Below are 26459 nucleotides of genomic sequence, written 5' to 3'. Positions count from 1 at the left end.
AGATCCACCACCGGAGCGCACCTCCTCGCCGGATCCGCCACTGGTGGACTCCTCCCCGAGCGGATTCACGTCGTGGTGAAGCCGTGGAGGGAGGGGAGGGGAGGAGGGGCGCAGCACCAGCAGGCGAGGTGGATCCATCTCCTCCACGTCGGATCAGGGGGATGACGACGCCGGATGAGGAGGAGGTAGCCACGCACTGGTGGAGGAGCTTAGGGGATGGGAGCACTGCCGCCACGCTTGCACAGCCACAGCCCGCCTCCCTCACTAGATATGTGTCAAGGATATCAGTAAGGGGTACCCAACTGATGTCCTTATCGAGATTATCCATACACGAATCGAGGCCCCCAATTCGACGCCTTGTCCAGTTGTGCGCACGGCCCTCGACGACCGCGGCCTCGAAGACGGAAAGGGCGTCCTGCGAATTGACCAGAGCTCGAGCGTAGGCTACCGTCGAATACGGAAACGGGCTCGAGCAAATCGGAGGGCATCGAGCGCAAGGACACCACCCGCCGCCTGACACGGGCATGAGAACCAGGGCATTTAATGCGCTTGTCGCGTTCTCACCTAACACGCCAGTCACGGGAAGCGTGATAGGGAACAGGCACCTGTCTCGTTATTCTTTTTGCAGCCTTCCCCACCAAACAATCCAGAGCATGTCAGGACGCAGGAAGCGGGGACGGAACGTCTAATCAAGACCCCCTCGAGAGGTCCAAGGTCAGCGCTCTGGCTGGCAGGGCGTTACATGGCGCCCGACCCTCGACCAGACTCGTTTCCTTCTTGGGGAAGGGTTGGGCGTCGAAAGACAGCACCACGACCACTCCGACGTATCTGCCGCCATAACGTACAGGCGTGCGACAGATAAACCAGCCCAAGACGGCGCACAGAGCGGGATACAGGGGCACGCGTAATCATCATCAAGCCGCCAGGATGGGACGGCTCGAGACCACGCCGGTACGGAGACCTCGAGTAGGCCAGCGCGCCATACCTCTATCGACCCCTACTCTGACGCCTATACTTGTACCCTAGGCTTCTCCTTGGAACTATAAAAGGGGAGGCCCGGGAAGAGATACAGAGGAGGGCAACCCCACACAACACACCAGCCATACCACACTTGTATTCACCCCTGTACAAGCACTTAGGCGCAAAATAATACAAACTCTCCCTCCCCCGCTAGACGTAGGGCCTTCTCTTGCCCGAACCAGGATAAATCTTTGTGTCTTTTTGCATCACCATCTAGAAACGGGAGCACGTATACAAATTCACTAGTTGGTGTGACCCCCGGGGGGAAAAACACCGACAGTTGGCGCGCCAGGTAGGGGTCCTGCGTGTTTTTCACCGATTTCCCATACCTTTCCAGATGGCCACTCTCGCCTCGCCAATCCCGCGCTCCACGGTGATTTGGTTTGGGAGTCTTGAGTTCATGTCTACTGACTCCGGCTATGACATGATCTTGCTCTCGATCAAAGGACCGGGAGGAGCCCGCGTTGCGCCAGCACGGTTGAGGGACCCGAGACGTCCTCGCCACCACGCCTCCCCGCCCAAGAAGAGGCGTGGACAGCACCACCATCGCCCTTCTGCCTCATCTCGACCGGTAGTTCGTGCCAGGCAGGAGGTGACATAGCAGTCAACAGCCCCACATGCCGGAACCATGGGCATGACGGCTCAGCGCTACAAGGATCACACGACGACAGGAGGTGACGCGCCCCGCGCGCTCTCCCCCAAGAAGAGCGTTGCTGTTCGGTTTAGACAATGCCGCGGCGTCGCTCACCAGGGCAATATGTCCAAACACCCAGACGTACGTGGAGAGACCAATGGTCCTCCCACGCGACCCTGGAGCACAGCTACAGACGTCCGAGCAACCATACTTCTCGCAAGTACGGGGCCTCCGCCGCCTAGGCCCTGGGCGGTACACGATTACCTCCCTCAGGCAGCGGCTGCTGGAGGAAGGACGCGGATGTTTCTACGCCGCCGAGCCGGACTCCGGCTCGGAGTCCGATAGCTACGACCCTACTAGGGAATGCTTCCATATCGACAGAGCGGTGGAAACCACCGATGAGACACAAGACGCCGTTGCAGGCGGGCGAGCCCCTGCAGCAGGGGAAGACCCCAGGACGCCTGGGAATGACGGTCAGGTCGACCCCCCTCCTAAAGAAGACAGAGTCGCGCAAATTGCGCAGCTACGAGAGCTCAAGGCAAAGCTTGACGAGGATCGCGAGCGCCTTGTCCTGCTGGAGCAGATCCTCGAGCAGGACCTGCCTTACCCGCCTGGTGGGAGTGTCCGCAGACGAGCTCGAGAAGTCCATAGGCAGATCGTCAGAGACGAAGAGCCTGAGCAACCCGTCGGCCGTTTCCCTCGAGCGGGCCAGAACGTCATGGCGGCGACGATGTTGCTGCGTAATATGCCTGAGCCGTCGAATTCCCAAGCGCGACGCATTTGAGACGAGGTGCAAACCCTGCTCCATGTAGCAGCAGTCCAGCAGGCCGAAAGCTCGGCCTCTCGACGTCGAGGAGCGGCCACAGAAAAGCACGATGAGCCAGCCCACAACGAAAAGGAGGTGTCGGTCCATCAGCAGCCGCCCCCTCGAGGGAAAAAGACCACGCTCGTCCTTCCCGTCGACAACCAACGTCGACACGACGCGCGACGCGACATCGATGAGAATCGACGCCGTCGGTATGGGGACGCAGAGGAGTGCGGTTACAGCGCCCATCGTGGCAGGAGGTACGACAGCGATGAGGACCGGATGGCCCCAGAGCCACCGGGCCCGCGGGTGTTCAGCAGGGCAATCCGCAGCACGCTGCTGCCCAGCCCGTTCCGACCCCCGACCAACATTGCAAAGTACAACGGTGAGACCAAGCCAGAGCTGTGGCTGGCAGATTTCAGGCTGGCCTGTCAGCTAGGAGGCGCTCGAGGGGACGATCGAGCCATCATCAGACAGCTGCCACTCTTCCTCTCCGACACCGCCCGCAGATGGCTCGAGGAGCTCCCGGCCAACCAGATCCACGATTGGGTCGATTTGGTCAGGGTGTTGGAGGGTAACTTCAATGGGACCTACATACGACTCGGCAACTCGTGGGACCTCAGCAAGTGCAAGCAGAAGTCAGGAGAAACACTTCGAGAATACGCTCGACGCTTCTCGAAGCAACGCACCGAGCTGCCGCACATCCCCGACCACGACGTCATCCTGGCCTTTGTCTCTGGTACCACCAGTCGAGACTTGGTGCGGGAATTAGGCCGGAATCGCCCTCAGACCGTCGACGAGCTGATGGACGTAGTCGCAAACTACGCTGCGGGGGAAGAAGCGGTCGGCGCCTTCTTCAGCTATGAAGGAAGGAAAGGCAAGCCGCCCGCCGATGATGATGAGGGCCCCAGTCGAGGGCCCAAGAAGAACAAAAAGAAGAAGAAAACACAGCCGTTCCAGTGGGAAGACCTCGACGGCGATCTCGTTGCCGCCATGGAACGCAAAAGTCCTCGAGGCCCTCCAGAGGGGGGCATCTTCGACAAGATGCTAAAGGAGCCGTGCCCTTACCATAAGGGAGGAGCCAACCACAAGCTGGAGGACTGTCGTATGCTGAAAAAGCATTTCGACGGTCTGGGGTTCAAGAAGGACGCGTGCGACGACCCAAAGAAGGAGAAAAACGGTGACAAGGAGGACAACGAAGACGATGGCGGTTTCCCAGCCATCCATGATTGCTACATGATCTATGGCGGACCCTCAACGCAGTTGACCGTAAGGCAGTGCAAGAGAGAACGTCGTGAGGTCTTCGCAGCAAGAATGGCGGTGCCCCAGTACCTCAGCTGGTCGAGCACTGCCATCACCTTCGATCGAGAGGACCACCCTGACAAGGTGGTCACCCCTGGCGTCTACCCGCTCGTCGTCGACCCGATCATCGTCAACACCAGACTCTCAAAGGTGCTGATGGACGGCGGCAGCAGCCTGAACATCATTTACCTCGAGACCCTCAACCTCCTCGGCATCAGCAGGGCGCAGCTCCAACCAAGCGCCGGAGGCTTCCATGGTGTCGTTCCTGGGAAGAAGGCGTTGCCGGTGGGTCGAATTGACCTACCGGTCTGCTTTGGCACGGCGGCCAACTTCAGAAAGGAGACCCTCACCTTTGAGGTGGTGGGGTTCCGGGGCACGTACCACGCCATCATCGGGCGCCCGGGTTACGCCAAATTCTTGGCTATCCCCAACTACACCTACTTGAAGCTGAAGATGCCCGGTCCCAAGGGCATCATCACCGTTAGCTCCTCCTTCCAACACGCGTACGAGTGCGACGTCGAATGCGTCGAGTATGGGGAAGCCGTCGAGAACTCCACCGAGCTCGCCTCGAAGCTCGAGGCCCTGGCCGCAGAGGCTCCAGAGCCCAAGTGCCACGCGGGCAGCTTTGAGCCGGCAGAAGGAACAAAGAAGATCCTGCTCGACCCCAACAACTCCAACGGCAAGGTGCTGACGATCAGCGCCGACCTCGACCCCAAATAGGAAGCAGTGCTCGTCGACTTTCTCTGTGCGAACGTCGATATGTTTGCATGGAGTCCCTCGGACATGCCGGGCATACCGAGGGAAGTCGCCGAGCACTCCTTGGAAATTTGAGCCGGTTCCAAGCCAGTGAAGCAACGGTTGCGCCGTTTCGACGAAGAGAAGCGCAAGATCATTGGCAAGGAAATCCACAAGCTTTTGACGGCCGGATTCATCAAGGAGGTTCACCACCCCGACTGGTTAGCAAATCCTATACTAGTTAAGAAAAAGAATGGGAAAATGAGGATGTGTGTCGATTATACGAGTCTAAATAAAGCATGTCCAAAAGTTCCTTTTCCATTACCACGTATTGATCAAATTGTTGATTCTACTGCGGGATGTGAAACCCTTTCTTTCCTTGATGCATATTCTAGTTACCACCAAATAAAAATGAAAGAGTCCGATCAGCTCGCGACATCTTTCATTACACCTTTTGGGATGTATTGTTATGTAACCATGCCGTTCGGGCTTCGAAACGCGGGAGCTACGTACCAACGATGCATGCTCCATGTATTTGGCTAGCACATAGGGTCGATGGTCGAGGCCTATGTTGATGACATCGTCATCAAGTCAAAGAAACGAGGAGACCTGATTCAGGACCTCGAGATCGCTTTCGGTTGCTTACGCGCCAACGAGATCAAGCTCAACCCCGAGAAGTGCGTTTTCGGCGTGCCTCGAGGCATGCTCTTGGGCTACATTGTTTCCCAGTGCGGAATCGAGGCCAACCCCGAGAAAGTCTTGGCCATCACAAGGATGGGGCCAATTCGAGATATCAAGGGTGTGCAAAGATTCACGGGATCCGGCGCTGAGTCGCTTTATCTCGAGGTTAGGAGAAAAGGCGTTGCCACTGTATCGACTCCTAAAGAAAGTCGAGCGTTTCTCTTGGACCCCCGAGGCCGAGGAAGCCCTCGACAACTTGAAGAAAACACTGACCTCAGCACCAGTCCTGGTCCCACCTCAACCCGTAGAACCTCTGCTTCTGTACGTTGCCTCGACGACCCAGGTCGTCAGTGCAGTCATGGTAGTCGAGAGGCGGGAAGAGGGGCATGCTCTGCCAGTCCAGAGGCCAGTTTATTTCATCAGCGAGGTGCTCTCGGAAACCAAGGCACGATACCCGCAGATCCAGAAGCTAATATATGCCGTAATCCTCGCCCGACGCAAGCTGCAGCACTACTTCCTTGGCCACCCTATCACGGTGGTCTCGTCCTTCCCCTTGGGAGAGATCATCCAGAGTCAGGAGGCCACGGGAAGAGTCGCTAAGTGGTTGGTCGATCTCATGAGCGAGACCCTCACTTACGCGCCTCGCAAAGCTATCAAGTCACAAGTCCTGGTGGATTTCATCGCAGAATGGACAGACTCCCAGCTCCCCCCGGCTCAAGTTCAAGCAGAGCTGTGGACGATGTATTTCGACGGGTCTCTCATGAAAACAGGAGCTAGGGCGGGCCTGCTATTCATCTCACCCCTGGGCATGCATATGAGGTATGTCATCAGGATTCATTTCGCCGCATCCAACAACGTCGCATAATATGAGGCCCTAGTCAACGGTCTAAAGATCGCCATCGAGCTAGGAGTCCGGCGCCTCGACGTTCGAGGCGACTCCCAGCTCGTCATCGACCAAGTAATGAAGGCCTCGAACTGCCACGACCCAAAAATGGAGGCATACTACAAGGAGGTCCATCGACTCGAAGACAAGTTCCACGGCCTCGAACTTGTCCACGTCGCCCAACGCTACAACGAGGCGGCCGACGAACTCGCTAAGATTGCGTCAACTCGAGGCACGGTCCCGCCTGACGCGTTCTCAAGAGATCTACACGAGCCATCCGCCAACTTGGGCTTGGGGGCTGGTGTCGAAGCCACTCCTACCCAGCAGACCGACACCGTCGAGGCGCTACTAATGGCGGCTGAGGTAATGGAGGTGGAACAGCGGCCCGGTCGACCGTTTGACTGGCGCACTGTTGACGGTCCTTAATGCTCACATTTAACCATCAACTAATCATGGAAAAAGACTCATATGCAGCCAACACCTAGACTTAGGGTTTTATCTGACAGAATTCCACGAGTTTTGGTGTTTGTCTATTTCTGCAGGGGGTTATCAGGAAATACGGAAGAAAGGCCCACACGTCGGGTTTACATAGAGATATTAACGTGTCGCGCAATTTTCTATCATCTAGAAGACTCCAGAAGCCACGGGAACGAACGGGAAGTAAATCGGGCTCGGAGGCAGGGCGCCCGCCCAACTCTCCTGGGCGCCCGCCCAGCTACAGTGCCCAATCAGGACACGTTTCGCGGATTATGCTCCACCGACCTAAAGGATCAAGGAAAACCGTGCGATTAATATTGGTTTGATCCGACGGCCTAGATTCACTTGAAGGGACTATAAAACCAGACCCCCTGGCCCCTGGAGATCATACCTCTTCTACAGAATCAAAGTTAGGGTTTCAATTCTTCATCCAAGTAGAGAGGATCCCTCTAGTTCTTCTAGTTCTACCTCTAGTTCATCTAGATCTAGTTCTAGTTCATCTAGTTCTTGTTCTAGTTCCTCTAGTTCTAGTTCTAGTTAGTTCTAGTTGTAATCTAGAAAATAGGGAGAGAGAAAAGGAGAGCGGAGGAGGAGCCGGATCTGTCGGATCTTCCTCAACATTATACTTTTGCAGCATCTGGTTCGTTCTTCATCGTTCTCTAGGTTCTTCAATTCATAATTCCTGAGTTCTCTAATTACTTTTATTTACATTCAAGTTATTTATTGGATTCCCGCTTGCATCAAGTGCTCTAGTCTTTATAACGCTAGAGTAGTAATTAATAGACTAGACGTGGTGTTTAGTCTTGCAATTACCTGGAATTGCACCCAATCCTGCGGATTGTTGTGGTAGCCTTAGGGTAGTGACAGCCCTAACGGTCGACGTATTCCACCACGTTCGGATCGGTGTTTGTAGGACCGTAGTCAGACCTTCCTAGCCCCCTTCTCATCTCTTTCTGTGGTTAGTGCTCTGATGTCCCGATATAGATAATCTTGAAGTAATTCTTGATTCTTAGATCAACTAGAGAACTCTCAGGAAACTTCCTCTCTTCCCACCAAAAATAATTATATAGTTATCCTTGGGCGATCTTGGATCTTAATTAGTACACTCACGTTCTCTGTGGAAGATAGATACTCTGGAATACTCCCGGGTGAAAGCTACATCGGTATCCGTGCGCTTGCGGATTTTTTTTCTGTTTGCGTTTAAAATACCCAACAAGCTTTCTGGCGCCGTTGCCGGGGAACGGTAGCTGTGCTAGTTTCGAACCAAGTCGTCCGTGTATCCTTTTTCTTTTCCTTTTATACCACACTCACCTTACCATTTTCACCACACCACATGGATTTCACTCTAAGCACTAATGAGCTTGGAATTTATTTCATAGCCAATTCATTTACTCCATGCTCATATGCAACATCTTCACAATCCATTGGTCTCTCCAACATCACCACATTCGAGATCTTCAACCCCCTCATCCTTTCTATTTATAAAAACTTTAAAAGGGCGGTTGTCGATGCATATGTCTATAATAAATATTGCAAATCTCGTTGAGTTGATCTTGATATAGGTCAGAGTTGGAGGGGAAACCACTTCGCTGACATAAATTAATGGTTTCCCAAGGACAAGCTTAGTGTCCTAAAACAAACACTGATCAGATTGTAACATAAGCTCTTAATTATTTACAACATTACCTTGTGTATTGAGCATATAAGGATAATTGTAAAAAATTCCTTCGGGTATTCTTGTCACTAACCTTTTCAGGATTAGAGCAAGAAGATCGGATGAATGACAAGCACAAGGTATGTCCAACCAACTATCATACAACATTGAATTAAATTTATCCAAACTTGAATTTTGCAAAATTCAAGCTTGGGGGAGTACTTTACATAAAATCATCCTTCGCCATGTTGCTATGTTGGTTGTCCCTACCTTTAAGACATGCTCAATTTTGTTAAATACTAATCACACTACTTCATCTCCACTTGAGTAGATCTCTATAAATGCTCTCATGCTACCTTTATTTGCTTTAGTATATGTCTAGGTTTGGAGTAGTTTCATTTATCTCTTAATTAAGCATGGTGCTTAGTTTAGGAATGATGATCTTACTTCCAAAGGATTTTATATTAAGCATGATGCTTAGGTTAAAATTCCCTCCTAAATCAAATTAGACATGGTGTCTAGGTTGATCTTTGAGCCAATAGTATGCTATAGTAGATATTGGATATTTTGTTGGACTAACCCCTGTAGGAAAACTTTCAATATCAACCTGGGAAGTCCTGAGATAAACTCACATTGGAGACAAAGAGAGAGACACATGAAGTTTAACAATTTACACAAGGAAGGCATAGCTCACAAGAGATGATCCATAGAGGGTGCCACAAACACGATGCACAACCGCTAAGAGAGAAAAGCTTCCACAAGGTGATACTGTACCATCACTCTTCAAGTAAGGTAACATCTTAAGGTACTTGACTATCACTTCTATAAGCTTCTCCTTTGTTCTGGCGTTCACATGAATAAAAGAGACAAACATGTATGATTTACAACTCTAGATTAACCAACCTAATCGATTCAGCATGTTTAGTCCTTCCACCTTTGTGATCCCATACTCCTAATCATATAAGCTAAAATGTTGCACACTCAATCTTTGGAAGATATAAACAAAACATATATATAGATAGATTATCTTTCCATAAGGTTGAGTGATCTGATCTGACAAATGTTAAATGCTACACTCATGATCTTATTATCCATCAACTTTGTCTTGCTCACTATGCTTGAGGTTAGAGAAGAACAAATACACTTTTGGTTCGGTTGGTGTTTTCCACCAACAGGGCCCATGCACTTGATCTCTGCCTTGTCTCAATGAGCAGGAACACTTTGAGCAAAATATGAAGGACTTTTACAACTCCCAGACTCCACCAAGTGAAGAACCTAGATCTACGAGCACAAACACACTGGAGATACTGGACACTCAGGCAATCACTGCCCTGAGATGCTTGAGGACGTAACTACTGCAGTAACCCCGTTGTGGAAGTAATTACTAACCTTCTGCCGGTCAAGAGAGACAACCCAGGATGCCCCGTCATCCCGATCTCCATCGGCTTGGTGGACTTCCCAGAAGCACTCTGTGACTTTGGCTTCAGCGTCAACATTATGCCCAGGGTACTCTATGAAAAATTCTTTACACGTCCTTTCAGTGTTCGCCTAAACGGCCTAAACGGTCGATTAAACGGTCATTAAACGGTAAACGGTGGCAAACTGTTTTGTTTAGGGGGTAAACGGGAAATTAAACGGTTGACCGTTTAAATGGTCAAAAAACGGGGAAAACGGTCTAAACGGCCTACACGGAACGGTTGTAAACGGTATTAAACGTGATAAACGGCTGTTTAAACGGCCGTTTAGGCAAACACCAGGTGAATCTAGTTGAATTTTATATCAACAATTTGTATACTTTAATTTATTGTATTTATAAATATATAAAATTGATTTGTTACATGCATAAATATGTATATTTAATTCTTCTAACATGCATAAACATATATTACATAATAAAATAAATGGTTTTTAGTTGCATAAATATGTATAAATAATAGAATGATTGACTTTACATTAAAAAATATACACATTTCTGTAATATTGTGTAAAACCGTTTAGACCGTTTTAATTCGTTTAAACACCGTCTAAACAGTTTAAACGCTAAACGAAGGGTGACCGACTGTTTACCGTTTAGCGTTTAGGATAACATTGCGTCCTTTACTAGAAACAACCGTGTGCTTGCAGCCTGCAGATCGTATGCTAAGTTTCCCAAAGGGAATATTGAAGAACCTCTGCGTCCGAGTTGGTACCTTGTACGCCCCAGCAAACTTCGTGGTGATAGAGACTGGTACTGATGAGAGGGCACCCATCTTAGGGAGGCCATTCCTGAACACCTCGGGAGCTGACATCTACGTTAGTGCTGCCAATATCAGTTTCTACATCAAGGGGAGGAAGGAGACGTTTTTCTTCAAGAACAAGACTGCACAAATCCCAGAGCAATCCCAACATGAACCAAGGAAGAGGACCAATAGGAGGAACGGGAACAAGCAAATGTGGACCGAGTCAGCTAAGAGGGTCACTGCAGTTCAAGGAGGTCAAGATCGTCGACTTAAGTCATCAGTCCTGACCAAAAAGGACGACCCAGTCACCTATCAGCTCCTATTCGGAACCATGCCCCTACAACCAACATACATTCAGCTCCAGATGGTAGATCAGACATTCCGGAAGGTTGAAGACATAGGAGAAGATGAGTACGATCCAACCATCATCCTTGAGAGACCATTCCTCAGTACCGTTAAAGCAATCATCTATATTGGAACCAGAGAAGTCCACATGCACTTCTCCTCTGAGAAGGTACGCCGCTATTTTACTGACCCTAACTATATAGTTGAAGACTCTAAGCAGGTCAGGACAAGAAGAAGACGACGCAACCGCAACCAGAGGACGCAAATCATCAAGGACGGATGGGTAGACTACGAAGGAGAAGTAGTAAGATCTAAAGACATACAGCTTGAACAGAACTGTCCTGAGGAGACCGTAGCACCGAGTCAGGTGTGGAGAGAGAAGATTGTTATACATGAAGAGCAGGCGCCGCCGGAACCACCGACTACGCCATCCAGCGAATCCCAAGACGACCGAGAAAACGAAGAGTCCCGTTCGGAGGACTTAAAAAAACACCGAACGCCTTGCCAAGAGGTAAACTGGTAGTTATCTTTTTCCTTTGAACTATTTAAAATAGTTTGCTTAGTTAATCAGGTTTATATCATCTTGAAAAGAAAATAAAAATGTAAAAAATAGTAAGCCCCATGTGAGTATGCTCATGGCATAAAACCCATAAGTACATTCACTGTGGTGGCGTAAAAATAAAATAAATATATTCTTGTCCTATAAAAATAAAATTATAAAAATAAAATTATGATCCTACTAAAGAGAGTAACATTTATTGAGGAGGCTCAACATGATAAAGGCTAGATATTTATGCTAACACTTAACCAGTTTCACAAAGCTTTGTTGTCTATTTGAGCTCCACAGAATTCAAGGATCAAAGAAGACTAGCAGACAGAGGACATCCTAATCACTGTCAGGGTGCTGCCGACATTCAAGTACACCTCCGCCACCTGCTACATCAAAAGGAATTACGTCAAAATCTAGCTTGGGGGAGAGCAACCCCATTTATCCAGCTAAGTATTCTACTCACGTTTATACTTTACTCTAATAAGCTTATATATATATCTTTGATTAGTTTGATAAATAAATAAATAAATAAAGTTTGCTATGAACCCTCATGATAAGCTCTCACATGGAAGTGATGAATAGTTGCTCTGCCATGACTAGTTCTCAAAATTGAAATCTCTCTTAAGTTTAGGCATGACTGGTATTAATTAAGATTTGCTCTAAACCTGAACTTGTGGGGAGAGTACTTGATCTGGAGTCTAAGTCGTTAACGAATATGATATGGGAAGGTTGAGCTGCTGTTTACCTGTTCCTAGAGATGCTAGAATTCTGGAGAATTTTATCTTTGAAAATCGTTAAAATAACACATGATGAGTTCCTGTATGATGAGAGTTTAATTTCCTACCACAGCCATATATACATGCTTATTAGACTATGAACCATACATTTACTTTTTACTGCTTATGAGCATTGAGTATGGTCAAGCTGTGTAGACCCTTAGGAGCTTGTCATGTGGTTAAATCAAGATTCACTTGCACGTTCACTCACACATGCTACTTCTACTCTGGAAGTACCATCCATATATATCTACCCATTTCCATCCCTAGAACCACCCAAAAATATTCTACTCCTAATCCGGGAGAGAATAGCCAAAAACATTTCTGTCTTTCCCCTGTGAAATAAATGCTCAAGTTATCTTGTTACTACCACTTGCTATATTATCTCATGAGATGAGTGCTCTTAAAAAAAGAGAAAAAAAGATACGAGGAAATTAAAAAGGGCAAGTGCCCGGAACCTCGAAGAAAAGAAAAAGTGAGACGAGAGGTAAAAATGGACAAGTGTCCGACAGTAGAATTAGGGGTACAAGATATCCACTTGAGAGAAGAAAAAAAAATATAGAGCATCTCATTCTCCTCAAAAAGTTTCAAAAGAGCAAGAAAGGTATGTATCCCCTCAAAAGAGCAAACGTAGAATTAGACTTTCACCATTGTTATCACCATCATCACCATTGTTATCACCATTCATTCGCCACACATGCACATCTTGATTTGACTTATTGACTTGTTCTTCTGGATCCATGGTTTGACTATGCAATAAATGTCTTGTAAGTATGTATTAGCTGTCTCCCACCTATGAGCTCCAGATATCAAAACCTTATTAGAGTAGGGTGAGAAAGAAGGCAATGCCACTATGCCTCATACCAAAAATACCACATACTTTGAGAGAAGGCATACACCATTACTGCCTTGGTAAGGATCCAGAAATACCACAAAAGACAGACTAGAAAGAGTCATACAAGGAATCTCTGAGTTTTATTTGAAAATCTGCAAAAACTCCAGAGCTATAGTTAATCGAAGAACAAGAGACATAGCGCTTGATTAGACCGTTCTATCTTTTAACTACTCAAGACAGAAGTGACGGTTACAAATCCCATGGTGAAAGGTAATATGAGTAAGTTTTAAGTCTTAACAGTTTACTCTAACCCAGAGATGATATCTTGTTTGAACGCATTTGTATCTTTAAGGCATAAAACCACTACAGAAACTCTTGAGTCCATCTTTGCTCAGGGACGAGCAAAGGTTAAGCTTGGGGGAGCTTGTTGACGGTCCTTAATGCTCACATTTAACCATCAACTAATCATGGAAAAAGACTCATATGCAGCCAACACCTAGACTTAGGGTTTTATCTGACAGAATTCCACGAGTTTTGGTGTTTGTCTATTTCTGCAGGGGGTTATCAAGAAATACGGAAGAAAGGCCCACACGTCGGGTTTACATAGAGATATTAACGTGTCGCGCAATTTTCTATCATCTAGAAGACTCCAGAAGCCACGGGAACGAACGGGAAGGAAATCGGGCTCGGAGGCAGGGCGCCCGCCCAACTCTCCTCGGCGCCCGCCCAGCTACAGTGCCCAATCAGGACATGTTTCGCGGATTATGCTCCACCGACCTAAAGGATCAAGGAAAACCGTGCGATTAATGTTGGTTTGATCCGACGGCCTAGATTCACTTGAAGAGACTATAAAACTAGACCCCCTGGCCCCTGGAGATCATACCTCTTCTACAGAATCAAAGTTAGGGTTTCAATTCTTCATCCAAGTAGAGAGGATCCCTCTAGTTCTTCTAGTTCTACCTCTAGTTGATCTAGATCTAGTTCTAGTTCATCTAGTTCTAGTTCTAGTTCCTCTAGTTCAAGTTCTAGTTAGTTCTAGTTGTAGTATAGAAAATAGGGAGAGAGAAAAGGAGAGCGGAGGAGGAGCCGGATCTGTCGGATCTTCCTCAACATTATACTTTTGCAGCATCTGGTTCGTTCTTCATCGTTCTCCAGATTCTTCAATTCATAATTCCTGAGTTCTCTAATTACTTTTATTTACATTCAAGTTATTTATTGGATTCCCGCTTGCATCAAGTGCTCTAGTCTTTATAACGCTAGAGTAGTAATTAATAGATTAGACGTGATGTTTAGTCTTGCAATTACCTGGAATTGCACCCAATCCTGCGGATTGTTGTGGTAGCCTTAGGGTAGTGACAGCCCTAACGGTAGACGTATTCCACCACGTTCGGATCGGTGTTTGTAGGACCGTAGTCAGACCTTCCTAGCCCCCTTCTCATCTCTTTCTGTGGTTAGTGCTCTGATGTCCCGATATAGATAATCTTGAAGTAATTCTTGATTCTTAGATCAACTAGAGAACTCTCAGGAAACTTCCTCTCTTCCCACCAAAAATAATTATAAAGTTATCCTTGGGTGATCTTGGATCTTAATTAGTACACTCACGTTCTCTGTGGAAAATCGATACTCTGGAATACTCCCGGGTGAAAGCTACATCGGTATCCGTGCGCTTGCGGATTTTTTTCTGTTTGCGTTTAAACTACCCAACACGCACGCCGTTCCTCGATGGCCTAATCCGCTGCGAGCTACCACAAGATCGATCCGAGGCCCACCGTATCGCTCGGCGGGCCAAATCATATGTAATCTATGGCGAAGACAACGAGCTATACCGACGAAGCCCGACGGGGATCTTGCAGCGTTGCATCACCATAGAAGAAGGCCGAAAACTTCTCAAAGATCTACACTCGGGGGCTTGCGGTCACCATGCCGCTCCACGGACCCTCGTAGGGAACGCTTTCCGATAGGGCTTCTTCTGGCCAACGGCCGTAGGTGATGCCATCGAGCTCGTACGCTCGTGCCATGGGTGCCAATTCTACGCCAAGCAGACGCATCTGCCTGCCCACGCCCTCCAGATGATCCCCATCACGTGGCCGTTTGCGGTGTGGGGGCTCGACTTAGTGGGACCTCTACAACACACATTTGTTGGTAGCCATCGATAAATTCTCCAAATGGATCGAGGCTCGACCCATCACGAACATCTCCTCCGAGCAGGTTGTCCTTTTCTTCACCAACATCATCCACCGGTTTGGGATCCCCAATGTCATCATCACCGATAACGACACTCAGTTCACCGGCAAAAAGTTCTTGGACTTCTGCGATCGGCATCACATCCGTGTGAACTGGTCTACAGTGGCCCACCCTCAAACTAACGGCCAGGTCGAGCGTGCCAATGGCATGATTTTGTAGGGGCTCAAACCAAGGATCTACCACCGCTTGAAGAAATTCGGCAAGAAATGGGTCGAGGAGCTTTCTTCGGTCCTATGGAGCTTAAGAACGACACCAAGCAGAGCCACAAAATACACCCCATTCTTCATGGTCTATGGCTCTGAGGCTGTGCTCCCGACGGACCTCGAGTATGGATCCCCTCGACTCAAAGCGTACAACGAGCAATCAAATAAGGAGACTCAAGAGAATGTGGTCGACCAACTCGAGGAAGCTCGAGACATGGCCCTCCTCAACTCCGCTAGATACGAGCAGAAGCTTCGACGCTACCATGACAAGCACGTGCGCAAGAGAGATCTGAACGTGGGCGACCTTGTCCTACGGCGGCGGCAGAGCAATCAAAGACGCCACAAGTTGACTCCACCCTGGGAAGGCCCATACGTAGTGGCCGAGGTCCTGAAGCCGGGAACATACAAGCTAGCAGACGAGAAAGGGGCAATCTTCACCAACGCATGGAACATCGAACAGCTACGTCGATTCTACCCCTAGAATTTCAAAGCTTTATGTTCCATGTACATTTTTGTACCAAGACCTTATGAATAAACGCATGAATGAAAAAGATCTCTCCCTTGAGTAATTTACCTTTTTCACGAGTCAAAATCTCGACGTTAGAAGGGAGTACCAACTATGACCCATCATAGTCGATACCCCCTCGGGGGCTAGCAGGGGGGTAATGCCCCCCCAAGAGTGTCAAAAAAACCAAGTAGTTCTTTCATTCCTATCAGTAAACCTCGTACGGTCGAGTAGTAGAGGCACCTCGAGCCCCTTAAGGGCCGAGAGACGATGAGCCTGAGAACTCCTACGCCCCCGGGCTAGGGAAACTCTACTCGTTTCCTCACCCTTGAGGCAATCGAGATCGCCTTAAACAAAAGACCAAACGAGGAATACAAACATAGGCGCAAAAGGAAACAAAGGAGCCTCGAGCGGAAAGACAGATAAACATTCACAGAAATCTAACAACCACTTAAGGTCATTATATTACTTAAGACAAATTAGCAAAGTACTATACAAGGGGCCCAGGCACCCAGAGCAGGCTCACAAGCCTCAGTCCGCGTCTCGGCCCTCACCATCCTCGCCCGCGCCTGAGCTAGTCTCAGGAGGAAGTACCTCTGGCTCGATCAACTTAGCCAACCTCTCCCCAGGAACCTCTGCGTTGTCGATCAAGGCGTGGAGTCTCTCCTCATTCTCCGCGTCAGTCTTGGAGATGTCGGTGACGAAGCCGTGGGACACCACCTCCATGTCGTAAGAAAAGCCTGAGCAGACTACCACCATCGCCTGCTTCACTCCGACGCGAAGAGCGTCCCGCACCCGGTCCCTCAGCGTAGCTCCAAGGTAGCATAGCTGGTCGACGAGTGCGTCGCCACGAGCCTCCTCCCTCGACTCGTCAACAGGCTCGAGCTCCCAGGAGGCCGAGAGGTCACTTATCACAGTTCGTAGACGACCATTCAAGGCGACCTCCCCCTCGAGTTGAGTCTTGATGGAACGGGCCTCGACTTGGGTGGCCAGCAGCTCGTCTTTGAGCCCTGCAAGGACCAACATGAAGAAATTAAAAAACACCAAGTGCACCTCAGAAAAGAAACTCGATAGTAGAAAACGTACCGCGGAAGCTCTCCTCCAGAGTCGTGTTCTCACCGACCAAGTTGGTGTTGGCCCTCTCGACCTCCCTGTTGGAGCGCGCCAGCTCGGTGTTGGCGACACGTAGATCCTCGATCACCTTGCCGGCTTGCGCGATGGCCCTGTCTTTTTCCAGCAGCGCTCTCTTTAGACGATCGACGTCGTCAGAAAGGCTACAGGATCGAGTCCGCTCCTCCTCGAGATCCTCGAGGGCCTTCTTCTTGGCCTCCTCCGCAGCGCTCCTAGCGATCTCGCTATTCACGCACTCTACCTTCATCCTCTGGAAGATTCTCGGGCGGAAGCGAGTTCAGTCTGGAGGAGGCCCTTCTCCTTGTCTAGGTCAGCAGCCGCATTCTTGTAAGAAGAGGCCTCGTCCCGGGCCTTCGACGCAGCTTCCTCGACCGTCATAGCCCGCTCCCTCAGCAGCGCAGCCTCTTCCACTGCCTTCCTTGAGGCCTCTCGAACCTCGACCAGAGCAGCCTCCCTCTCCTTCTTCTCCTCCTCGAGCGCCAAGAGCTCCTTATAGGCCTTAAGGAGCTTCTCCTGCGACTCCAGGAGTTTGTCCTTAAGGATGGGGAGCTACTCCCAGCCGCCTCTCGTCGCGTGAATGAAGCTCGGCTTGATGCGGGAGGTCTCTTTCAGATCCTACGAGCCAGTGATCGAGTAGTTAGAACACAAAACCTAACGTTCTATAAAGATTAAAGGACTGGAAAATACTTAAAAAATAGGCCGGTCCGAGTCCGTTGTTAACAACGTCAGACAGGAGCCCCACCGTGTGCTTCATCCAGAGACGAAGCTCCTCGACGTGCTCCCACTTCTTGGCCTCCTTCCGATCGTCCAGAAAGATATTGGGCTCAGACAGATCGGTGGAAGCCCGGATGTGGATCCGGTCGGGGCACCAATTCTCCATCTCCTGGTCGGCCCGCGCCTTGACGCCGTGAATGAGCTCCTCGACGGTCTCGAGTGACCCCCCGTGGCGCAGGAACAAGTCGACGAGGGAAGGGAACCGCCCGTCGTCATCCACCGTCTTCCAGGTCCCGGTTTCGCTGCCTCCACCACCGCCCGATGTTCCAGCCTCGTCCTCCTCGGCGGGAATACGGTCCTCCCACGACCGACGCTCCTAGAGGAATCCCGGGGCGATCCCGTACATGCCGTAGATCGTCCTCCTGATCTTGGACTCGGGGTCGACGGGGGTACGCATCATGCAGGCGAGCGCCACCACACCGTCCGCCCGCCCCGACTCTGCTGGGATCGAGGCAGGCGCCCCTGGACGAAGCCACGCCGGGGTCGGAGGACCGAAAACTGGCAGACCCTCCTCCTGGTTCTCGGGCTCTTGTGGCGCCGGTGGTACTGGTTGGGGCGGACTGTGAGGAGGAGGCTCGAGCGGTTCCTCCAACTGCTGGCCCCTCTGCTGTTGCAGCTCCTGGGGCTCCTGCGGCTCCTGGCGACGGTCCTGCTCCAGCTGCTCCTCGAGCTGGGGACCTGCTGACGGCTGCCCCACTTCTCCTCGCTTCGGCTGCAGCTGCTGTTCCTCCTGCGGCTGTTGCTGCGTCTTCTGCTCGCGCTCTCTTTCCCCTTTCCTCCTCCGCTCTTCGACAGAGTGGAGCCCGATGGGCCAAGGCGTCCGCCTCGCGGCGGGAAAGTCCTCGACCTCCTCGTCCATAGGATAGGTGTCCCTCGAAGACCCATCGCCGCCTGACCCGTCACTTATAGTGATAGGATCGGCCTCAACCCCCGATCGGGGAGGCTCGGGGGCTCCCTCCTGCCCTTGCGGGTGAGGCGCCCCGACCCGCTTTGGCGACAACGGGGCAGACTCACCCACCGGGGGATGGGGCGGGGCGCTCTCAGCACCAGTCGGCGGTCGAGGGTCGGAGGTGCCTGTAATACACACATAAGCAAAGGTCAGTCGTCACCAGAATGACATAACTCCCATAACAATGGGAATAAGCCACTAACCCGAATCTCTAGAGGCCGCGCCCACTTTAAGCCTTTTCGCCATTAAAGGCTGGGCCTGCTCAAGCGTCCGCTTCAACCTGAGGAAAGAGAAATGGGCATAAGGGAGACCGTTATACGAGAAAACGCAAAGAAATAGGAGGATGAGAGCCACAACGTCGAAGACCTTACCCCACAGGGAGAATGGCCCGCCTGCCGGTGCCTCGACCGACAGGTCTCGAACCGCCCCGTGTCGAGGCTCTAGGCCCCTCACGAGCAGGCGTAGGCCTTGGTTCAGCATCTCCCGCCTGGCGAGCGCCGGGGCTAGCGCTCCTGCGGCCGATTTCTCCCTTTCCGGAGGCTGCGGCGTGGCCACGGGTCAACGGCCCCGTCGCCTGGGGCTTAGCCCGGCCACTCGCCTTTGGTGCGGGGGGAGGTTGAAGGTGCGGGACGGCCCGACTTGGCGCAGGCATGGGAGGGGTGTCAGCCCGGGAGCGGTGAGATCCGCCTGGCCGCTCTTTTGGCGCTCCCATCGGCGGGGCGTCGACGTCGCCTCGAGGTGGACCCTCAAGGATCCGGTCGAGGCGAGACGCCATCCCCTCGGAATCGTCGCTGTCGTCGTCGCCGTCGCCGCCGTCGTCCTCACTGGGGGATTCTTCTTCAGGCTACCCCCTTTGCCTAGACTTGGCTCGACGCACCTCTAACGATTGGCGGTCGAGATTCTTTTTCTTCTTTTCTTTCTTTTCTGAGTCCTTTGTGGACTTCTGCTTTTCTGCGGATTGACGCCGCTTGTCAAGGTCGACCCCATCCTCCTTTACTGGATGCCTCGAGGACCGAACATCGATCGGCCCCTGCGAGAGCAAAGACAGGCTTAAAAAGGGGATCGAATGAAATCCAGAATCAAAGCCATACGCAAGGAAAAAACTTACCAGGTCGATTGAGCCCACATCAGGCCTCATGGGGAAGCCGTTAACGTGCTCCGGCTGGAAGTCACCGGCGACGGCCGCCCTGACCCAGGCCGCGACCTCGTCGTCCGCCGGGGCCTCGTTGGACATTCGACACGCCTCGAGGTCCCGGGACGAAACGCCGGGACCCATCTCATCCATCCTCAGCGGTCGAGACATCAACGGGAGAATCCTCCGATGATGGACAGCCGAGTGTACGAGAGCGGCAGACAGACCCTCCATACGTAGTTTCTTCAAGGCGTCGAGGAGGGGGTCGAGCCACGACTGATGAACTTGGACGACGTCGTACGTCCAGTTCTCCAGGCGCTCCGTGATTAGGCAGCCGATGTAGGCAGGAAGGAAATCATTGTCGTTCCACAGGTAGAACCACTGGGAGTCCCATCCGGCGTGGTTCGATGACAATCCCACCGGGATGTACTCGCGTGGCCTCTCCGTCTTCCCCGTCTTCAGCACGAGGTTGAGGCACCCCGCCCGTATGGGTTTCCTCACGCCTGTGGTCCCGGTGGGGGCGTTGAAGATCTCGCCCCTGTAGAGGTGGAGCCACAGGTCCCAGTGGGGCATCATCCCCAAATAGCCCTCACACACCGCGGCAAAGACCGCCGCGACGGTGATGGCATTTGGGGAGAAGTGCTGGAGCTCCACCCCGTAATGGTGGCAGAGTGCCCGCATGAAGCGGCTCGGAGGAGCGCCCAGGCCGTGGCGGTGGAACTTGGCGAAAGAGACCACGTAGCTTGTGGGTGGCTTGGGCTCCCGGTGGTCCGCTGCCGGCGCAATCCACTCCGGCCGCGACGATGAAGTGCGGGGGAGCAGAAGTCCCTCCCTCTCAAGCTCCAGCAACCGGCGCTCCTTGACGACGACGAGCGCCAGTCGTCGGCGGCGACAAGCGTCACAGGCATCTTTGGGTGGAAGGAAGGCGAGTTCGCTGCTACACGAGGGCGCGCGCGTGAAATGGCAAGGGAGCTAAGGCAAGAATGGAGGCAGAAAGCGGAAGGGAGAACGACAACTGGGGCACGGAATACTTATAGGCAGTGACCCACCAACAGACAGATCCGATAAACACGGTAACTCCCCCCATAAATATGCCGCCTAATGATCTTTTTCCTCCTCACAGACAGGGCGCTACGGATTCTGCGCCAACACAGTGTCGCAACGGCTCCTACCTAAAAAGGCGCGCCCAACGGGCAGAAAGGTGAACCGCCACGGCCTCTTCCTTCCCTTGTAAGCCAAGGTGCGTACCATGAAAGTCTCGAGAGGTCACGGGCTGACCCATCGAAGGGGTTCGACAGCCGATCTCGAGCACCAGAGCCAGGGATGCCCGATGAGTGGCCGAGAATCGAGGCCCGCCTCGAGAACTCGCTGGGGATGTCCAAGGTAGGGTCGAGACAGTCGAGAGGAATCCCCAGACGGGAGGCATCGAGCCACTGGACTCTATCAAACGAGACCAGCATCCCCGACCACGTCGACCTCGCTTTATGAGAACGCCTCCAGGCTGCAGCTGACCCCCTCGAAAGGGGCACAGGTTCTCACTTGGTTTACCCGTTAGGAGCTCAATCTGGGGGGATGACGCTCGCTCTATCGAGGGTACGTCGAAACCCCTGCGCAGACAAGCCAAACAGAACCTTCCACCACAGGTGTCGACAGCGTTTCTGCACATTAGGCGATATAACCCTCGAAGAAGTCAAAAACTCCTCCAAGGGCTCGGGGGCTACCCCCGCGGGGTCGCTCGCACGCCCCCACGGAACCTCGATCATAAAATGTAGCCTCCACTCGAGCGCCAGTGCTCAAATGGAGACTCGGGGGCTACTCTCGAGGATATCAGTAAGGGGTACCCCAACTGATGTCCTTATTGAGATTATCCATACACGAATCGAGGCCCCCAATTTGACGCCTTGTCCAGTTGTGCGCACGGCCCTCGACGACCGCGACCTCGAAGACGGAAAGGGCGTCCTGCGAATCGACCAGAGCTCGAGCGCAGGCTACCGTCGAATACGGAAACGGGCTCCAGCGAATCGGAGGGCGTCGAGCGCAAGGACACCGCCCGCCGCCTGACACGGGCACGAGAACCAGGGCATTTAATGCGCTTGTCGCGTTCTCACCTAACACGCCAGTCACGGGAAGCGTGATAGGGAACAAGCACCCGTCTCGTCATTCTTTTTGCAGCCTTCCCCACCAAACAATCCAGATCATGTCAGGACGCAGGAAGCGGGGACGAAACATCTAATCAAGACCCCCTCGAGACGTCCAAAGTCAGCACTCTGGCTGGCAGGGCGTTACACGGCGCCCGACCCTCGACCAGACACGTTTCCTTCCTGGGGAAGGGTTGGGCATCGAAAGACAGCACCACGACCACTCCGACGTATCTGTCGCCATAACGTACAGGCGTGCGACAGATAAACCAGCCCAAGATGGCGCACAGAGCGGGATACAGGGGCACGCGTAATCATCATCAAGCCGCCAGGACGGGACGGCTCGAGACCACGCCGGTACGGAGACCTCGAGTAGGCCAGCGCGCCATACCTCTATCGACCCCTACTCTGACGCCTATACTTGTACCCTAGGCTTCTCCTTGGAACTATAAAAGGGGAGGCCCGGGAAGAGATACAGAGGAGGGCAACACCACACAACACACCAGCCATACCACACTTGTATTCACCCCTGTACAAGCACTTAGGTGCAAAATAATACAAACTCTCCCTCGTCCGCTGGACGTAGGGCCTTCTCTTGCCCGAACCAGGATAAATCTTTGTGTCTTTTTGCATCACCATCTGGAAACGGAAGCACGCATACAAATTCACTAGTTGGTGTGAGCCCCCGGGGGGAAAAACACCGACAATATGCCACCGGGAGCACACCCACGCTGGATCCGCCGCCTCGGGGCATAGTCTGCCTGGATCCACTGCCATGGGGCCCCCATAGTGCGCCGCCACCTCGAGGAAGAGAGAGCCACAAGCGCTGTGGAAGAGGGACCACCACCGTGCTTCGTCGTCGGGAAGCGGGCCCCTGTGCTTGCCACCACCACGTGCCGCCGTCGGGGAACTGCCTCCTACGCTTGCACGCCACCCAACACCCGCCGCCAAGACACCACATGTGTAGGAGAGGAGAGAGGAGGGGGCATGGTGGGAGAAAGATGGAGAGGGGAGGGACACTACGCGTGTAGGAGAGGAGAGAGGAGGGGGCATGGTGGAAGGAAGATGGAGAGGGGAGGGAGTGCAGCGCCTGAGTGAGTGAGAGTGGGAGGGAGAGGGGGTGCAAGAGAGATGGGCTACGGTTGCTGGGTTGGGAGAGAGAAAGTGAGGGTGAGGAGTGAAACCCTAACAAAGGTGGGTCGTTATAGGCTTTTGATGGGCCTCGGCCATATTAACAGAGGCGGTTCTTATAGTGGCTCGTCTAAAAAAAATACATGTATTTTTGGAGGTGGGTCTTTTATAAAGCTTGCCTCGGCTAATAGATTTTAGAAGGCGACATTTTTTATTAACCGTGATGGTTACAATAAACTGCCTCGCAAAACCAATTTATGGAACGCCTAACCGCCTTAGAGACCCACTTCCAAACGTCTCACAAAATATTTTTTTAGTAGTAGTGAGAATTGCGCCTCCACATCAAACAACGATATTAAAAAGATACTATTCTTCTTTTTGAGGATTGGATCGATTTGAATTTTAACTAAAGTTATATAAAAATATTACTACTAAAATATAAAGTGGTCTGAAACTCGATTTGCGTGTGCACCTGTAATGTAATAAAGAAGAAAAGGAACATATGTGCACTTCAGGTCGTACAAATGGGCTCAATTTGTAGGTCTGTGATTCTCCAATCTGATGAAGTTGCCCAATGAATCAAGTCTCTGCGGCCTGCTGAAGTTACAGCCGCAAATTGGCCCAGGCCCATTAGGCCCTTACCTCTGTTCGTCGTTATGTTTCTTCTTCATTAGACAGAAAAATGGTGATTTCCTAACATGCAGAGAAGGGGATTGAAGATTGATACTAGATGTCCTATGTGCTATCGGCTTGATGAGGATGGAGAGCCTCATCAACGTTTCCTCAAGTGCAAGCTTATCAAACAACGTTGCTGGGCTAGCATGTCTCTTGATGAGTCGATCCGTCAAATTTTACTGCTGAAGAAATCAGCATGGGAAGTGGCCATGGCGGTGGTTTCGCTGGAGAATCTTGAAAACTTTTTGGTTTTCAGGGCCTGAAAACGGTGCTTCTTCTTTGGAAATGGTGGAATGTACTGTACGTCAGAAACAAAGCTGACAGGGGCGAGATGGTGCAGTCGATCGGGGCAAGAAGTAGCAGCCGGAGATGTGGTAAGAACAGGGATGAAAACGGATCGGATATGGACAGATATCACTAATATTATATTTGTTTTTATATTTTTGGTCGGATTCAGATTCGAGTACGGATAATGTCAATCATGTCGGATAAGATATGATTGGATGTCGACATCATAAATATACAATTTAAGTATTTGGATACGGATATAGTATCGGATGTTGAATATTCAGACTTGGTACGAACAAATCTGAACCCTTCTAAATGAATTCGGTCTTGAATACGGTCGGAAAATATCCGTACCGTTTTCATCCCTGGCTAAGAATAATTGGGGATCTGAGTGGGAAGGAGAGGAGAACGATACAAAAGGCAAACTGAACCCCAGCCAATATGGAGTGGACAGCTCCACCGCAGGATCAGCTGAAGATAAATATGGCAGGTTCGTTCGTCCCGGATATGTTACAGGGAAGCAGCAGGGGTTTTGTTATCAGAGACCATGATGCTATCTCTGATAGCACTGTCAACTAGTGCTGCTGGAGAAGGACTCAGTGGCGTGCCGGAAACCCTGGGGTCAGTTCCTGATGCTATCTCGTCAGAAGCAGCAACTTGAGCCAGCCAAGGCGTTGCAAGAGGCGACAGATTATGGCATATCGCGCATGCATACAGCTGCTGGAGACGGACTCGGTGGTTTTGAAGACTATCGTCCTCTATGGATCTCGCGGCATGCGGTATGTTAATAGGTGAGGTTTACTACATGACCACTTGGTGTGTAGCGGTGTCATGTCTATCCCACGAATTTGTAATCCAGCAGCTAGCATAATCGATCTGGTTATGTTTGGGTGAACGAACCGGGTGAGTACCATGTTTGGGTGAAACCCCTTCCAGAGTTTGTACAAACCTTTGTCGCTCACGATGTTGTTGAGCCTTGAGTTATCAGTGAGAAGTCTCAAGAGCTAGAATTTACATAAATAAAAAAGGGTAAAACACGACTAATTTCTGTGTGCAGGAATAAAAATGTTAATTTATTTCCTCTGTGCATTCCACAGCTCTACCTAAATTAGCATAAACATGACTAATAATATACAGTTGAAGAAAATCCAGAAACCAAAACTTGCATGCCTATAACTAGATTATCCACTAGTACAGAGACATGCTGTACAGGCGGCTGGAAACCTATTTCTACTGGTGTTTTTCAGCACCGCCCGTACTGGAGGCCAGTAGAAATGGACCAATTAACTGAACCGCCTGTAGAAATGTTTTTACAGAAAATACAAAATCGATTTTTAAAAATAGAATAAAAGATTTTTTTTTTAGGAAAGGCCCATTGGGTATTCGCGCTTTTTTTCGCGTAAAATCGCGTGTTTCGCGGCCGGTGGGATTCGAACCTGAGACCTTGCTCTTGCGCGTAGCCTCCTCTACCACACCACCTATCACTCACTTGTATCTATATTAGAGTTTAGTTCCCACATATTATCCCAAACCGAGCATATATTGATTATTTGAGGCTCTAAACGGATTCCAATGCAAAAGTTGTCAACTACAAAGTTTCATAACTTTTTAAGATCTACAACTTTTATATTGGAAGTTTTTCCATCCGAGGTCATTTACAAAATTTGAATTTCAAATTTAAGAAATTTAAACGTAGTTTTCAACGACAAGATAATGTCAAATGAAAAAATTATCAACTACAAAGTTTCATAACTTTTCAAATCTACAACTTTCATTTTGACAGTTTTTTCAAACAAGATCATTTGAAAAACTCAAAAAAATTAATTTCAAATTATTTCTACAGGCGGCTTTCTTAAGAAACCGCCTATAGAAATATGATTTTTACAGGCGGTTTCTTAGGAGAACCGCCTGTAGAAATGCATGATTTCTACAGGCGGTTTTGTTAGGAAATCCGCCTGTAGAAATATAATTTTTAGTGGCGGTTCCTTAGGACAACCGCCTGTAGAAATGCATGATTTCTACAAGCGGTTTCAGTTAGAAAACCATCTGTGAAAATACATCTTCACAGACGGTTCGTAGTTCTGACACCGCCCTTTTTACACCACAGGCGCGTGATAACTACAAGCGCCTGTAGTATAAAAAGGGGGCGTCGGTGTTGTACTCTTTTGTACTGGTGATCCTTTCACATGACATGTACGGAGTATATATAGCTACGTATATATTCCAATATAATCGTCAAGCCATCTTTTTCTATAGGACGGACAAATTAATAAATACAGAAGGCATTTGCTGAATTATTACAGCCAGAAATTTCAGCAAAAGGTTCACAAATTTAGATGAAAACGTGCAATAAGTTGAACATTTTTGCCTCAA

The 26459-nt window shown here is 50.6% G+C and overlaps 1 protein-coding gene across 1 annotated transcript; it reads right to left on the bottom strand.

The window, feature by feature from the left end:
* Positions 1625–19860, bottom strand: LOC110431739 (putative uncharacterized protein DDB_G0294196). Its single transcript, XM_021451218.1, has 6 exons — positions 19831–19860; positions 19607–19752; positions 18926–19002; positions 18788–18847; positions 18281–18559; positions 1625–1830 (listed from the first exon to the last, which is right to left on the bottom strand). Exons 1-6 carry the CDS (start codon positions 19858–19860, stop codon positions 1625–1627), a joined length of 798 nt encoding a protein of 265 aa, XP_021306893.1.

This window comes from Sorghum bicolor, chromosome 1, assembly GCF_000003195.3.
Source record: "Sorghum bicolor cultivar BTx623 chromosome 1, Sorghum_bicolor_NCBIv3, whole genome shotgun sequence".
Taxonomy (NCBI): Eukaryota; Viridiplantae; Streptophyta; class Magnoliopsida; order Poales; family Poaceae; genus Sorghum; species Sorghum bicolor.
The sequence above is the reverse complement of the archived record's forward strand: the minus strand, read 5'-3'. Positions and strand labels throughout refer to the sequence as shown.

Coding starts and splice junctions, on each gene's coding strand:
- LOC110431739 (XM_021451218.1), bottom strand. CDS start 19,860: ATGAGGCCTGATGTGGGCTCAATCGACCTG. Junction 19,003..19,606: donor AAGAATCTCGACCGCCAATC/GTTAGAGGTGCG, acceptor CTCTTTCCTCAG/GTTGAAGCGGACGCTTGAGC. Junction 18,560..18,787: donor CCCGCCCCATCCCCCGGTGG/GTGAGTCTGCCC, acceptor ACTCTGTCGAAG/AGCGGAGGAGGAAAGGGGAA.